Below are 13,899 nucleotides of genomic sequence, written 5' to 3'. Positions count from 1 at the left end.
AATGTGCAAATCTGTAACATTTCTTACATTGCATGACATTTCTAACTTAAGGTGTAACATCGAAAATGTGACTAACCACTATAATCTGTTTAGGCATTTCTTGAGATCTAAACGTAATTGATACTAGCTTAGTAGGAACGAAATAATATGATCCACCACCTCTTCGAATTCTCTTTTTCATTCTTTCCACTGATATTACTGTCGGGTCTTCAATACTTTCCTTAATTTCCTCCTCTTCAAATTCAGTTGGTACACCATATATTAATCCTTCCCTCATCAATAAGGATTCTGGGATGAACACATCAATATTATTTTCTTCATGAAAATGTATATTTTTCATGAAATTGTTAACCTCATTCCTGGTGTAAAAATAAACATTTGCTCTATATAAGTCACTTGGTTGGATATATCTGACCCTTATAACTTTCTTTTGCAATTCATTTCCTATTTTCATAGAGCTAAATTTCTTTTCTGCACCTTTTGTACTCGTTATTATTATTAAATATGGCCCATTATGTGCATCATAATACATTTTACACTTACCTACATTATTTTCTATTCGACCTTTTCCAAGCTTGTTTACTTTATCTCTATTATCTAACCTGTCCATCCTTACCGCTTTTGCAGGAACTTGATCATCTTCAGGAGATCTGACTCTTTTAGCTTGTTTCCTAGATGTTTCTTCCATAATGTTTTCTTCTATAACAATTTCATTGTCTTCTACCAAATTCGTTATAATTTTTACTTGATTATTAAGTTCCATATAACCTAAGGCATCCGCCATGGTCATATCAAGAACTGTCTTACGCAAATCACATTAATGTGTATATTTCCTTTTTCCGTATAGTTTAAACTTCAACTTAAATAAGTATATGGGTTTAACTCAATTCCAGTCACAAAATTGTCTTTAAAAACAGTACTCACTGAAATAACAACTATTAATATTACCACAATATTACACAAACAGCTCAGTTTCCATCAACCACAGGCTGTATCGCAGCACAAGTTATCTTTTGACAATCTTTTCTTTCTCTAGGTTATTTGATTAAGGTAGTGATTGCTGCTACAACTCGTTTAAGCATTGACATTGGCTAGTATCTACGCCAATCAAAACAAAGTTCAACATCTTGAACTTACCGATCTTTGATCAATGTGGGAGCTCTGTCACTAAGTTCTGTAGTGAGCAGTAGAGACTTCTGCCTATTCACAAGTGCACACCCAAATAAATCTTTAATTAACTTATTCACTGAACACTATCTCCTTGAAAACATCAAACGTTCCCATGCCCCATCGGCGACCATATTTGCATCGCTCTACCACCAAGTCGCAGCGTGCTCATTTGCAGCACGCAAGGAGAGAGAAAGGATTCGCTCTTCTAGCTTGCAGTATTATGGGCTTCACGTGCACTGCTAGAGCTGTGTTACAAATGCAGTGTTACAATCCCGTTCCATTCGAAATCGTGTGGCGGAGTAGAGATAACCCAAACATCATCGTAAATCGAGGGATTTTTTTTTTCTGGTAAAGGAAATTTCTATAGTATCTTCGCCCACACTGTTCCGAGCATGTCAGGGGCAAGAAAGAAGGGCGAAAGGGAGGGGGTACAACTGAAAGCCTTTGCATAGTGCAGCTTGGTCTAAATAAACTGCCCTTGTGGCGCTGTAGTCGGATTATCAACCCGCAAAGGGGGAACGTGGGTCGCTCAGCTGTTTCCATATGTGTGTGTTCATGTGTTGCAAAATTGTTACACTGTCAACAGCTCGTTCCTGTCTCAGTGCAAAGTGTTTGCTTTCATAATGAAAGGGAAAACTGTACATAGCAAAAGAAGAGACGCAATATTTAACGTTGTTGAATATTTGGAGGGAAGGTAGAGTCGACGAGCCATATGAAAGCGGCTGACCTTGAACAAGCCTCGATGCGCAGTAGCAAAAGGAGGTGGTGGAGTCTGCCGTGCAAAACGCGCGATGTCGTTCTTTTGTTTTACGAGCGGCAAGAATCGGTTTGGTTTTCGTTGTGACTGTTCGTGTTTCTTCAGTGTGATCACAAAAATTTGTCAATATACGTGTGCAAGATGGCTACAGAAACACCTAAGCGTCGTATTCTACACAAACAAGCGCGAGATATGGTGTACAAAGTGTATCAGTTCTTCCAAAGTGAATCTCGCAGTGCAGACAGTGCCTCGTGTTCGTCAGGGAGCAGTGCTGCCAAATGTCAGTAGCGTACAGCGGCTGCATGTGGGATAGGTCTGCGTACAGTTCAGACGATTGCGAAGGAAGCCAGGTCGTCGATCGGCGATACAGAGTCGGTTTCTTTTCGCTCGCCTGGCAAACGTCGTAATCGGCGAAAGAATGTTACGCACTTGGACGATTTTGATAAAGGGGTATTGCGTAATATTATATTTGATATGTACGCAAATGGCGAATTTCCTACTGCAGTGAAACTTAGGGCTAAATTGAAGGAAGCTATCGGGTTTGCAGGCAGTACGTGGTCAGTGTTAAAAATTTTGAAGAACATGGGGTTCAGATATAGGAAAGGTAACGACGGGAGGAAATTTTTAATGGAGAGGGGTGATGTAGCTGCGAGAGTGATCTTCCTCAGAACCATGCACGAAATCAGGAAAGCTGGTACTGCAAATATATACTATTTAGATGAAACCTGGGTCAACCAGAATCACACGAAGACGAGCTGCTGGAGAATGAGTGATGGTTCTGGTGGGTTAAAGGTGCCATTAGGAAAAGGTGCTCGTCTTAAAGTGTGCCATGCTGGTTCAGCTGCTACAGGCTTTGTGCCCCAAAGTAAATTGGTTTTCCGCTCCAAAACAAACAGTACTGACTATCATTCAGAAATGACGTCTGCCGTGTTTCGAAAGTGGTTTTGCGAGCAGTTCTTGCCGTTTCTCGCTCCCGAATCCGTGATTGTAATGGACAACGCGAGCATACATTCCTTTCAAGTGGATAAAACGCCTTGTTCGAACACAAGGAAGGCGGATATTATGGCATGGCTCTGTAACAAGAGCATTCCCCACACAAGCACGCAAACCCGAGCAGAATTGTTGCAGTTGGTGAAACATCATACACCAACTCACAAAAGTTACGAAATCGATATAATAGCAAGAGAATATGGTCACAGAGTTGTTCGTCTCCCACCTTATCATTGTCAGTACAACCCGATTGAAATGATTTGGGCCCAGGTGAAGGGGTACGTAGCTGACAAGAACAAGACTTTCAAAATTGCCGACGTACAGAAACTGACTCACGAAGCAATAGACAGAATAGGTGTTTCCGAGTGGGCAGATTGTGTGGCTCACGCAGAAAAAATACAAGAAGATGACTTCCAGCGTGAAATAGTCAGAGATGATGTCATCGAGAAGGTCATTATAAATTTGCAAGACACGGATTCCGAAGAACTTGAATCAAGTGACGAGGTTGACAGCAGTACGGAATGAGCGTTATGTAAGTAAATGGCATTTTATTTTTTATTTTCAGTTCATGTTATGCATGCCAGAGAGTTGTTTTGTTATTGCGAGTGGCACAAGACTGGCGCATGATATCTGCGGCAAACGAAGTTGCCTTTGCCGCGCCGCGAAAGAATGAATCAAGTTCTTCTCTCGTTTTCTCAGTAACCAAATAACATATCGCTGTAAATATTATACGAACTTAAAATTTAGAGTTTTCTTTGTAACTTTCTCACTGGAAGTTATTTCAAATCTAATTTAATAAAAATCGGCTCGCAAGAGAACTTTTTCTCTATATAATAATGGTCAATAAAATATTTAATTTCTTTCACTTACTTTCAAGATTCTACACATTTAATTTACATCACAATACGATTGTCTAAATCTTTCTGGTAATACTCGTGCTGGATTGGTATCGATTGTTGCAATAATAGCCGTGCAGCGGCAATTTACAATTGTTCGAATGTAAGCCATTGTTTTTTTTATTTTGAAAGAATGGCGAGAACCTCGAACGGTGAGTAGGTGGCAACAATGGAAATGTATCTCCCTCTCTCTCTGCGCGGACTTGTCAAGGTCAGCCGCTTTCATATGGCTCGTCGACTCTAGCTACAAAGGACACGGCGGAAGAATCTGGAAGGGAATTTTTCCTCCCAATCCTGATACGACATTATACGGAATCCCGCACACCCTAATAAATCACAAAATCAATGTGTCTTTGCTAGAGAAACACATGATATACGGTAATATTTGATTTTTGTCAATTAGCGGTGCTTTTCTGCCACTTCTAGCTAATCGCAACAATGAGTGATGACGTGAAATTGATGAAGAGACACTCATAAACAATGCCGCAACCACAGGGGGCCAGTGGGCATTGATACCTCCCCCGACCTTGGACGGAAGGCCATTCTAGGGAAAGCAAACATTCAAGTACACTGAAAAAAATAAAGGTGTGGAAACTCACCTTTTGGGGTGAGTTTGGCTTGTCACAAATAGACGTCCCCAAAAGGTGAGTTTCCACACCCCATATTGGGGTGAGTTTTTCTCACCCTAGTGTAGAGTGTGTTTTTCCTCCCATAAGGGTGAGTTTTCTCACCCTAGTATAGAGTGTGTTTTTCCTCCCATAAGGGTGAGTTTTCTCACAATAGTATAGAGTGTGTTTTTCCTCCCATAAGGGTGAGTTTTCTCACCCTAGTATAGAGTGTGTTTTTCCTCCCATAAGGGTGAGTTTTCTCACCCTAGTAAAGAGTGTGTTTTTCCTCCCATAAGGGTGAGTTTTCTCACCCTAGTATAGAGTGTGTTTTTCCTCCCATAAGGGTGAGTTTTCTCACCCTAGTATAGAGTGTGTTTTTCCTCCCATAAGGGTGAGTTTTCTCACCCTAGTATAGAGTGTTTTTTCCTCCCATACGGTGAGTTATTCTCACCTTAGTATAGAGTGTGTTTGTCCTCCCATAGGGTGAGTTTGAGGGGTTCGTGAGGAAGAGGTAAATGATCTTCATTTAGTATAATAATGCTTACCTTTAACCTTGAAGAATCAGTCAGATCTTTTCTATCTTATCCAATATGAATTCAGAATAAGATAGAGCAATCATAACTTCATTGTAATTTCTTCCCAGATGGCAAATGTATCAAAGTAGAGAAATGCAATGTTAACTCTTGCATTGTGTAATATACGACATCACAGTGAAAACAGTGTTTCTTCATTTAATGCGTTCAGATTTTAATGTGATTAATTGTCTTCTTTATAAAAATAATACCATTCAATTCAGCATTAAAATTTGACAAAGCTTAAAAATCTTAGAGGAAACTAGATGCAGCACGCTCACCAAGGTATTCATGTAGAAGAACAAGCCATCCCTAAATTACATGAAGCTTGCAAGGAATATTATGTATCGATTTCTAAATCATACAAAAAAGCCGCAACTTTTAATGTACATACATATTTTCCAATAAGTCTTTTTTGAGACTTCCACTTGATGCTTAGAAACCAATTGGGACTGGATATATGTACAGTCACATACACTGCTGGGTTGTAATGATTTAATTGAAAGTCAATGGTGCTGTTACAACCCAGAAGTGTCCTTGAGTGTACAATATAACATGAAGGGTATTGATCTTCAGAAGTCACACCTGTTAATTATAAAATAACAACTTTTTTCTGTACTGTTTGGAAAGCAACACTCATGCTCACATACATTGCTAGGATAAATAAATGACATACTTAACACAACAAAATACTGTATACTTGTATATCCGTAGATAAATGTTATGTATACGTTGGATGCAAGTATATACATACATGGTAAGGGGATAATCTCTGAAAAATACTACCTTGCCACTAAATGCATACACATTAAGCAATAATTCAACCTTACCTTTCCTTTGCTGTTGGTTCTGCACACTCAGTTCAATGCCACAATCATTACAATGTGAGTGATTTTTGGTGCTTTTAGAACCTATTTCAGTACTTTAATAAATTAATTAGAAACGAAAATGTACATTCTTAAGAAGGCAGAGCAAATTTAGTAGAAGTTATAAATGTTCATATACATAATTTTTAACCACTCTATTTCAAATACAGAGCTTAATTTTTTTCGCCCCAAAGATTAGGTTGAAGAAATAAAGTTACCAGTTAGCAAAAAATTCAACTTTATTTACAATATTCGTACATTTCATCTTGCAATAATTCAACATAGTTCTCACAATTTTATCCAAAAAAAGAGGAATTTTACTTCATTGCTAAAAATTTGCATGCTGTATTCCTTTAAAATGTCTGTATGGAAAGGCGTCCATGATCTGAAAGGAGAAAAAATGTAAGAGTAAATAAGAATATAACCAAGAATGCATTTAGGTCAGAGTGTGATAGTTTAGAATGTACTTATAACATTTATGAGTCTTAATACTTCCCTGAAAAGTATACTAGTGATGTGTGCATACAAAGTGATTCAAGCTTGAGTAGCCAGCCTTCGTGGATGAGTGGTTACGAAAGCATGCTAAAACGCCTGGGGTGTCGAGTTCGAATCCCAGCCTGAGCACAGGTGTTCTTTGTGAGTGTCCATTCATCCATTCCATCATATCATCACTCATCCTCATGTTCGCAATTAGCCCAAAAGTGGCAGAAATGCGAAGAAAAATAAACAAAATCAATCAGTCAAGCTGCTCAATTGATAGATTGACTTGGTGTTTTAAGTCCACTTTATGCACAATATGGCTAATCGAGACTGGACCTGCGGTTCAAAGTGGGATCCGAACCACTATGTGCCTCCACAGGGTATCGAACCCAGGACCCCTTGATTACAAGGCAACGACCTACCACTGCACCATCGGGGAGGCCCTCAAGCTGATCAGTTTCTACATTGAATGCAGTAGCACTAAATTGGCAATTTATTTTACACAGCATTTCCCATAATATTTAAAGCTCGGGGGGGGGGGGGGGGGTTAAACCCAGTAACCCCCCTTGCGTGCGCCACTGATTGAATGAACAGGTGGAGGGACTAAGAGTATGTCACCCTATTATGCAAAGGTAATATAAACATGCATGCTTTTATTTCATAAGCAAGGGCCTATACAAGGAGGGTGATGATGGTGCTATAAACAGGCAGGAAAAAATATCGAAATGAGGGCTGACTACTGGGCACGCCACAGCATATAACTGGAAATGGCACACTTTAGGATAATATTTTGTGCTGAAACATCGGTGTCGGGATGGAGGAGGAACATATCCGTTGACCCCCACCCCCTGGAATTGCCATCGGCCATTTCAAGTCACAAAAAGCAGAAGTTGTTATAACATAAATAATGTTTAGAAAGCTTTTATTGAAAAGTTAAAACTTAAAGATAAAACAGAATAACTGTGCATTTCAGTACACTAACTGTGTAAAATGTAAAAAAAAAAAAATTATAGTAATAAGGAAAAGTTGTACTTGATATTCATTCATCTAGTAGTTCTCCCAAAGGATTTAATAATAGTAATAATAATAATATAATTTTATTTTTTGTTATAATAGTTATTACTGTAAAATTATTATCATAACCATGATTCTTATTGTTAATATTTGTTCTACTATTAAGTTAAGTCAATGGATTGCCCCCCAATACACACACACAAACACCTTTCTGGTGTCGCCTAAGAGCTCAAACAGTACCATTCAATGTTGGTGTGAAAAATATTTTTTTTACTAATTTTTGAGTTTGAGCTTTAGCTTTCTTTTGTTTCTGTTAGTTCTGCAGGGTGCGAAATCCTGGGGGGACAGGGGGATTTCCCACCACCAACAATCTTGGCCTTAAAAATCCCCCCACCAAAAATTTCCAGGGGGAAGATTTTTTGTTATAACAAACGAAAGATAAGCAATTACTTTTAATTTCAAATATACTGTACTAAGAATAATATCGAAAACACACACAAATTAGTGTAGTTGTGAGTATTGAATGCTTTCTCTCTCAAGAAATCATTAACAAATCTACACCAATACGCACAATTAAAGTAAAACAAGAATGCAAGAAAATTATAACTATGAAATCTAATTGATTTATATTAACATAAAGCACAAACAAAACAAAAACTTACACATAATAAAAGCACTTCAACTATTTCATAATTTATAACATCTTTAACCAAGTTACTAAAGGAATGAGTTGGCTGCTTTACAATATCTGATATGTATAAAAGTAACAAATTAATTTACTTTTAATAATACACACATGTGGCGGAGGGGGAATGTAAATTAAGAACTTTCTTCCCCCACCAGTTTTCAATGATTTCGCACCCTGTAGTTCTGTCCTGTCAAAGTGTATGTGTAAACATCATGTAGCGAAAAGGCAAAAAGATTTTATTTATTCTGTACATTATACTAGCATGTAACAGGCACAGTGCCAGAAGGAGAAGTGAGTGGATGCCTCATTCCATCCCTTCACCCAGCAGACAAGAGACACATACCCTTGACAATTTTAAATATTTTCTATAGAAACAAGACATAGCTACATGAAAGTTTAACTCTCCAAAAATAAAAGCATGGATATGATTCTGTTTTCAAGTAGCAGAAATAAAGTTCTATTGAAAGTTTAGTAGGCTACGAAAGAAATACATAAAGATTATAATTTGTATATTTATGCTAAGGTGCATTTTGGAAATGCATATCCAAAGATTCTTAATTACAAAATGAAAGGTGTGTATGGTTCGCACACCCAGCATTATATTTTATGTTCCTAGTTCTATTTATGTGATTCTGACATTTTCAGATTACATACAGGTTAATTGATTTATTTACTTACATTTCCATTTACAAAATCAGGATCATCTTCAAACATCAGATGTGGTTATTTTAGTTAAACAGCATTCAATGTCTGAAATAAGGAATAAATTTAAATTAGATTAATCTTGAAAGTAGCAAAAATTTAACTTCTTCAATACAACAGTTTATTGTACAACTATATTTCTTAATAGATGGAAGACTATTTGAAGCGTTCAAGTGGATTTAACATATAAAAGTTAATTATCATGCAAAGTTAGTATCATTTGGATCCCCCCAGCAATTTAAATTCTCCTAAGGAATGTCTATATATACAGTGGAAGATTGAATGAAAGAAACCCAGAATGATGAAAGTTTAGATACTTTTCAAATAAGAATTAATTTCTTTATCTGTGTGTTTTCTTCTACATAACATCTCAAAATGAATTTAATTTCCAAAGACAAAATTTGTATGTAGGCTTTTACAGGGTAACTGATAGCCAATAAATGTAGCATCACAGACCCTCACTTTGCAAGTTGAAAAGAGAAAACAAATAAAATGTATGAATCACTTACTTCATCCCACATCCACAAGAACACTAAATTGTACACAAGCAGCAATCGATTCTCAGAACTTAAAGATGCTGACACAGAAGTATATTTGCTGTGTGGTCTAGTCAACCATTTTTTTTTTCACTAATCCTCCATGAAATTAATTGTGTAACAAAGATATTAGGAAAGGTATGTAAAGAGTGAGATGCATAAATATTTCCCGGAGAAGTTCAATGCAGTTCAATTCCTTAAATACACGTGGGACGTCAAAAGATATTGAAAATTATGAACAACTTGCCTGGTAATATTTTAACATCTCGCTGTACACATTGTGTAATTAGTATGCCATATCAATTTCCAAATACTTCTTAAGACAGTCACAACAAAGTTTTACACTCCAGCCTACACTGTGTATAACTATTAGTACTGTCCTTCCCAGTGGCGAACACTCCCTTTGAAACAGAAATAACCGAAGCTATGAGACACCCACCCACCCTTTCCTATTTCCAGATTTGTTGTTTGAATTTGTTTTTAAGTCCACTTTATGCACAGAAAGGCTAATCGGGGCTTCACCTAAAGTTCAAAGTGAAATCTGAACCACTACCGAGTATGGAACCTCGGACTCCTTGATACATGTATTTATGTATGCATGTACTTTTGACACTTTAATTTTCTTTTCACACTCACTATGATGACTAAATGTTCAATACTAGCTGACCACCTCTAGCGTGCGCTACACCTGGGTACATATAGTGGTCGCCACTGGTCCTCCCACCTCAACATATAAGCTTACTTCCTAAGAGACCTCTGTCATTTCAAGTTCCTACAGCTTAAAACTTATGAAAATAATGAATAATAAATTCCCTTGAAAAGAGAACAAAATTAGATTTGAACTACTCTACTTACATTGCATATCTGTGTAAACCCAACCCATGCAGGATCCTTGAAAAACTGCTATCGGTGATGAGTGGCGAAATGTTCAGTGTAGATTGGAACTAAGGCGAGTGTGTTTGTGGGTATTATCCGTATTCACTCCTCTCTATGCATGGCACATTCCTGAAAAGGAGTTGAAAATTAAAATAATACTTAAAATTTTATGTTACACAACCATATTTATGTGTAAAAGAAATCTAAGACAACACTCTAAAAGAAATTCTAGCTGCTGCTTGAAATTGTAAGTTTTCTTAACTTAAATTGTTAATGTTTAGAATCCCCCAAGGACCGAAAATTAGAAGATACTATGGACGCACACTACAGAAAACCTCACGAATATCAGCGTCTGAATGTGGGAAGGCGATCATTGCTCCCGAAAATTAATGTCAAGGTATATTTAACTTTCACGCCCTTGTTTACAATGTGTCTTTTTTCCTTTAAAAAATTGTGAATTAGATGCAATCGACTACAACGAATGAATGGAGTTTAAGCAGCAGCTTACAAATCTTATAAACTCTTACAGAAGCCTGTTTTGTAAATAATATTTCCCATGGAAATTAACTTTACGTCCCACAGTATCCCACTGCATTATTTTGGCCTCTTTACTTAAAAATCAATTACAAATCCCTTTGGGGTACGTTCCGACAGCCAATAACGAAAGATTATGAATTATGCGCAACAAGTTACTTTACAACTTTAGGAACATCACACACCAAACGAAGGTGCCAGTCGCAGTCAGAATAGTCGACACCAAAGGGGGCTCTAGCCCACAACGAAATATTTTTGGCCCATCTCCTCCTAACACAAATAGCCAACAATTAAAAATTGGGATTGCTTACAGCGCAGCGAGAATCACACAATAACAGAAGAACACAAAGAGAGAGGGTGAAAGAGACCGAAGATACATTGACAGCGAATGACAGAGAACATAAATAGAAGGAAATGGGAAAGAGAGAAGGAAGCGTAGAAAGAAAGAGACAAAAGGTAAAGAAGAATAACGGAAATGGAAACAGAGGAACCAAGAGAGCAGAGAAAAATTGAAACATATGAAAACGGAGAAAGAAATAAAGATGATAGAGAATCCTAGTAGCAGTGATAATTGTAGTAGGGTCAACCTTTGTGACGTTGTTCCCCCAAACATCCACATATTCTGTTTAAAGTAAGATTATCTTTCGTTTGTACCGGATTGTATCGCATTTACTTTCGTTTGCAACATTACAGAGTTCGAGTATTCACAAATTGAACTTTGGGGGGGGGGGGGACTTCAGGTAGCCCGTACAGTTTTATCCCAGCGCATTTTTTCGATTGTACCGTAACGATTTGAGAGTAAATTAAATTAATATTTGAAGTTCCCTCGCCCCCAACTTTAAAATGAAGGACAAAATCATTACGTTTGTACCATTGAAATAACTAAACTAAGCAACTAAAAGCTCCCCATCATGGAGGAAGAAAAAATCAAGCAACTTCTTGGATAGAATTTCGTTTGTGCACTTGAAATTTTATTTTTTATCGTTATAGTTTTCCAGTTATTTCTCTCCAAAAATGGGAGTGGGAAGGACGGAAACGAACTTAAACCATGATTTCTCAGTCTCCGTAACCATAGGCGTAAATTGGCGGGGACAAGGACCCCCAAAATTTTCAAATTTGTTAAAATCTTCAAGTTAGGCGACCTGAGGAGCAAAGTAATAAAGAGTAATATTTGTGATTTCGCTAGTTATTTAAATGTCTTAGCACGTCGAGCTGCGACGCCAGGTGTCCCGGGTTCGAATCCCGCTTGGGCATGGTTGTTTGTAAATGTCCATTCATCAATTTCATCACTCATCCCCATATTCTCAAAATTAGCCAAGAGGCACAAACCGCGAAGTAAAATAAAACGAATCAATCAAATCAAACCAAACCATGACGAATGCCAATCTTCGGACGAGAACTATTGAAAGGGCTCACACTGCATGCTAAACAGTGCCCTCTCACCGTGTACTGTCATTATTTCGAAATGTGAAACACATTTTGGTCTAAGCATTTAGGATAGGACAATCTGAGCATATATAAAGAAAACTTACAGTGTAAAAATATTGAAAACGTTATTGAACTTACTTACCTTCGAATCCTGCTTTCTTATCTTCACTTTCAAATACCCACTCAGCAGACAAACTATTCTGGCCCACGGCACAGACGACCTCACACAATGTCAACGGCAAGGCTATTCTGGGCCTGCTTATCCCAGACGTCCTTCGATTGGTCCACACGAAAAGCGCGCCGTATACGACGCGTGACTTGCAACAAAAGACACTAAAAGTGAATGTCCTTTAAACAAAGCAACGATCTTTGGGGGTGGGGGTGGTTTAGACAACTTTTGTGGCAGGCGGATCCACTGGGAGGGCGATGGGAGCGATCTCCATTCCCAACTGCCAGTTCTTGGATATGATATTATACCTGATATTTTTGAGACTCAAATGTTCCGACTTTTATCCCCAAATTTAAAAGGCTCGATAATATTTATAAAATAAGTCAACCTTATGATCAAGATAAGCTAATCGAAACTGACACTACAGTTTAAATTTGTATTGAATCACTGTGCAATATGCTTCAAAATGAAATCGAACTGAGACCCCTTGAGGGAATAGGCTTTCGTGTTCTGTGAATATTCACTATATTTCTCATATCTGCTCATTCAGATTACATTGTGGCAATAGGAGGTCAAGAGGCATTATGATACAATAATAACCACCTATTCCAGTCCTCGACCTCTATTTTTGCAAAGGAATTCTCTATCTTCTAGAACACAAAATCAGCTTCGTTCCTGTTTACAGTATAATATGTTGTTTATATATAGCAGTGTAGTGTATGTTAGAATTGAGGTTCGGTGAGGTGAGGCATTCGAATGAAATTCGCCCCTCCCAGCTGTAACTTCTGGATCCGTCACTGGTTTGTGGCAATTTGAAAGCGCTCTGTGGATACCAAAGTCCTAAGAAAATAAAGGACAGAATTTCTCTCCTCCACAAATTGATTGAGCTGGTTTATTTTATTTCGCTTTTGTGTCACTTTTGGCTAATCTCGAAGATGAGGATGAATTGATGATATGATTAAATTCATGAAGGGACACTCGCAAAGAAAACACATCCCCAGGCCTGGATTCGCTGCGCTACCCACTCCGCCATGGAGACCGGCTTTCCTTCACAGAGATAAGTACTTTATAATAATATTAATGTAGAATATAATATTGTAATTCTCATCCAGGAACAGCCCTATAGTAGGGGGGTGGGAGGATAAGGGCAGTTGATTCAGGTTCCGCAACAAACAACTTCAAATTTCCCCAGAACTTATTAGTTAATAGTTGACATTGATACTTTCTAATACACATGATTAGTTGACCAAAAATCTAGATTTTTACCACCTAAAAAACTAATGTGAACATGAGAATGTCTTTTGTCGCTTTTATATAAAGAAAACTTCAAACTGCGTTTATTGTGTAATGCTGGTTATTATCAGTTCGTTACAATAATCTGTAATTAAAATTTTATAATAATAAATGAGTATTTAATGTCTTATTGTTGAAAATATTGTCTTTGCATTTACTGTAGTGTCCTAATATACTGATTGGAACAAAGAACTCCAGAAAATATAACTTATATGGTGGTCGTTACCAAAGATAATGTACTCTTCCTGCGGGATTTGTAAGCAATAAGTTCTTCTCAATAAGGGGACCCCCACGGACAGGGTGCAGAGCTGTGGTGCAAC

The 13,899-nt window shown here is 37.6% G+C and overlaps 1 protein-coding gene and 1 long non-coding RNA gene across 2 annotated transcripts; one reads left to right on the top strand and one right to left on the bottom strand.

The window, feature by feature from the left end:
* The first annotated feature begins 2,692 nt into the window (after positions 1-2,692).
* On the top strand, positions 2,693-3,442 carry LOC145994468 (uncharacterized). The gene has a single exon (XM_083130603.1). It carries the CDS (start codon positions 2,693-2,695, stop codon positions 3,440-3,442), a length of 750 nt encoding a protein of 249 aa, XP_082986729.1.
* A 2,638-nt stretch (positions 3,443-6,080) lies between these two features.
* On the bottom strand, positions 6,081-12,338 carry LOC145994198 (uncharacterized). Its single transcript, XR_014442319.1, has 4 exons — positions 12,260-12,338; positions 10,135-10,284; positions 8,720-8,791; positions 6,081-6,244 (listed from the first exon to the last, which is right to left on the bottom strand). It is a non-coding gene; the product is annotated as an uncharacterized LOC145994198 (long non-coding RNA).
* Between the last annotated feature and the right edge of the window lie 1,561 nt (positions 12,339-13,899).

The sequence above is a fragment of the Lepisma saccharinum genome, chromosome 10 (assembly GCF_977018435.1).
Source record: "Lepisma saccharinum chromosome 10, izLepSacc3.1, whole genome shotgun sequence".
NCBI classification, from domain to species: Eukaryota; Metazoa; Arthropoda; class Insecta; order Zygentoma; family Lepismatidae; genus Lepisma; species Lepisma saccharinum.
Note: the sequence above shows the minus strand (reverse complement) of the source record. Positions and strands in the feature narration are given on the sequence as shown.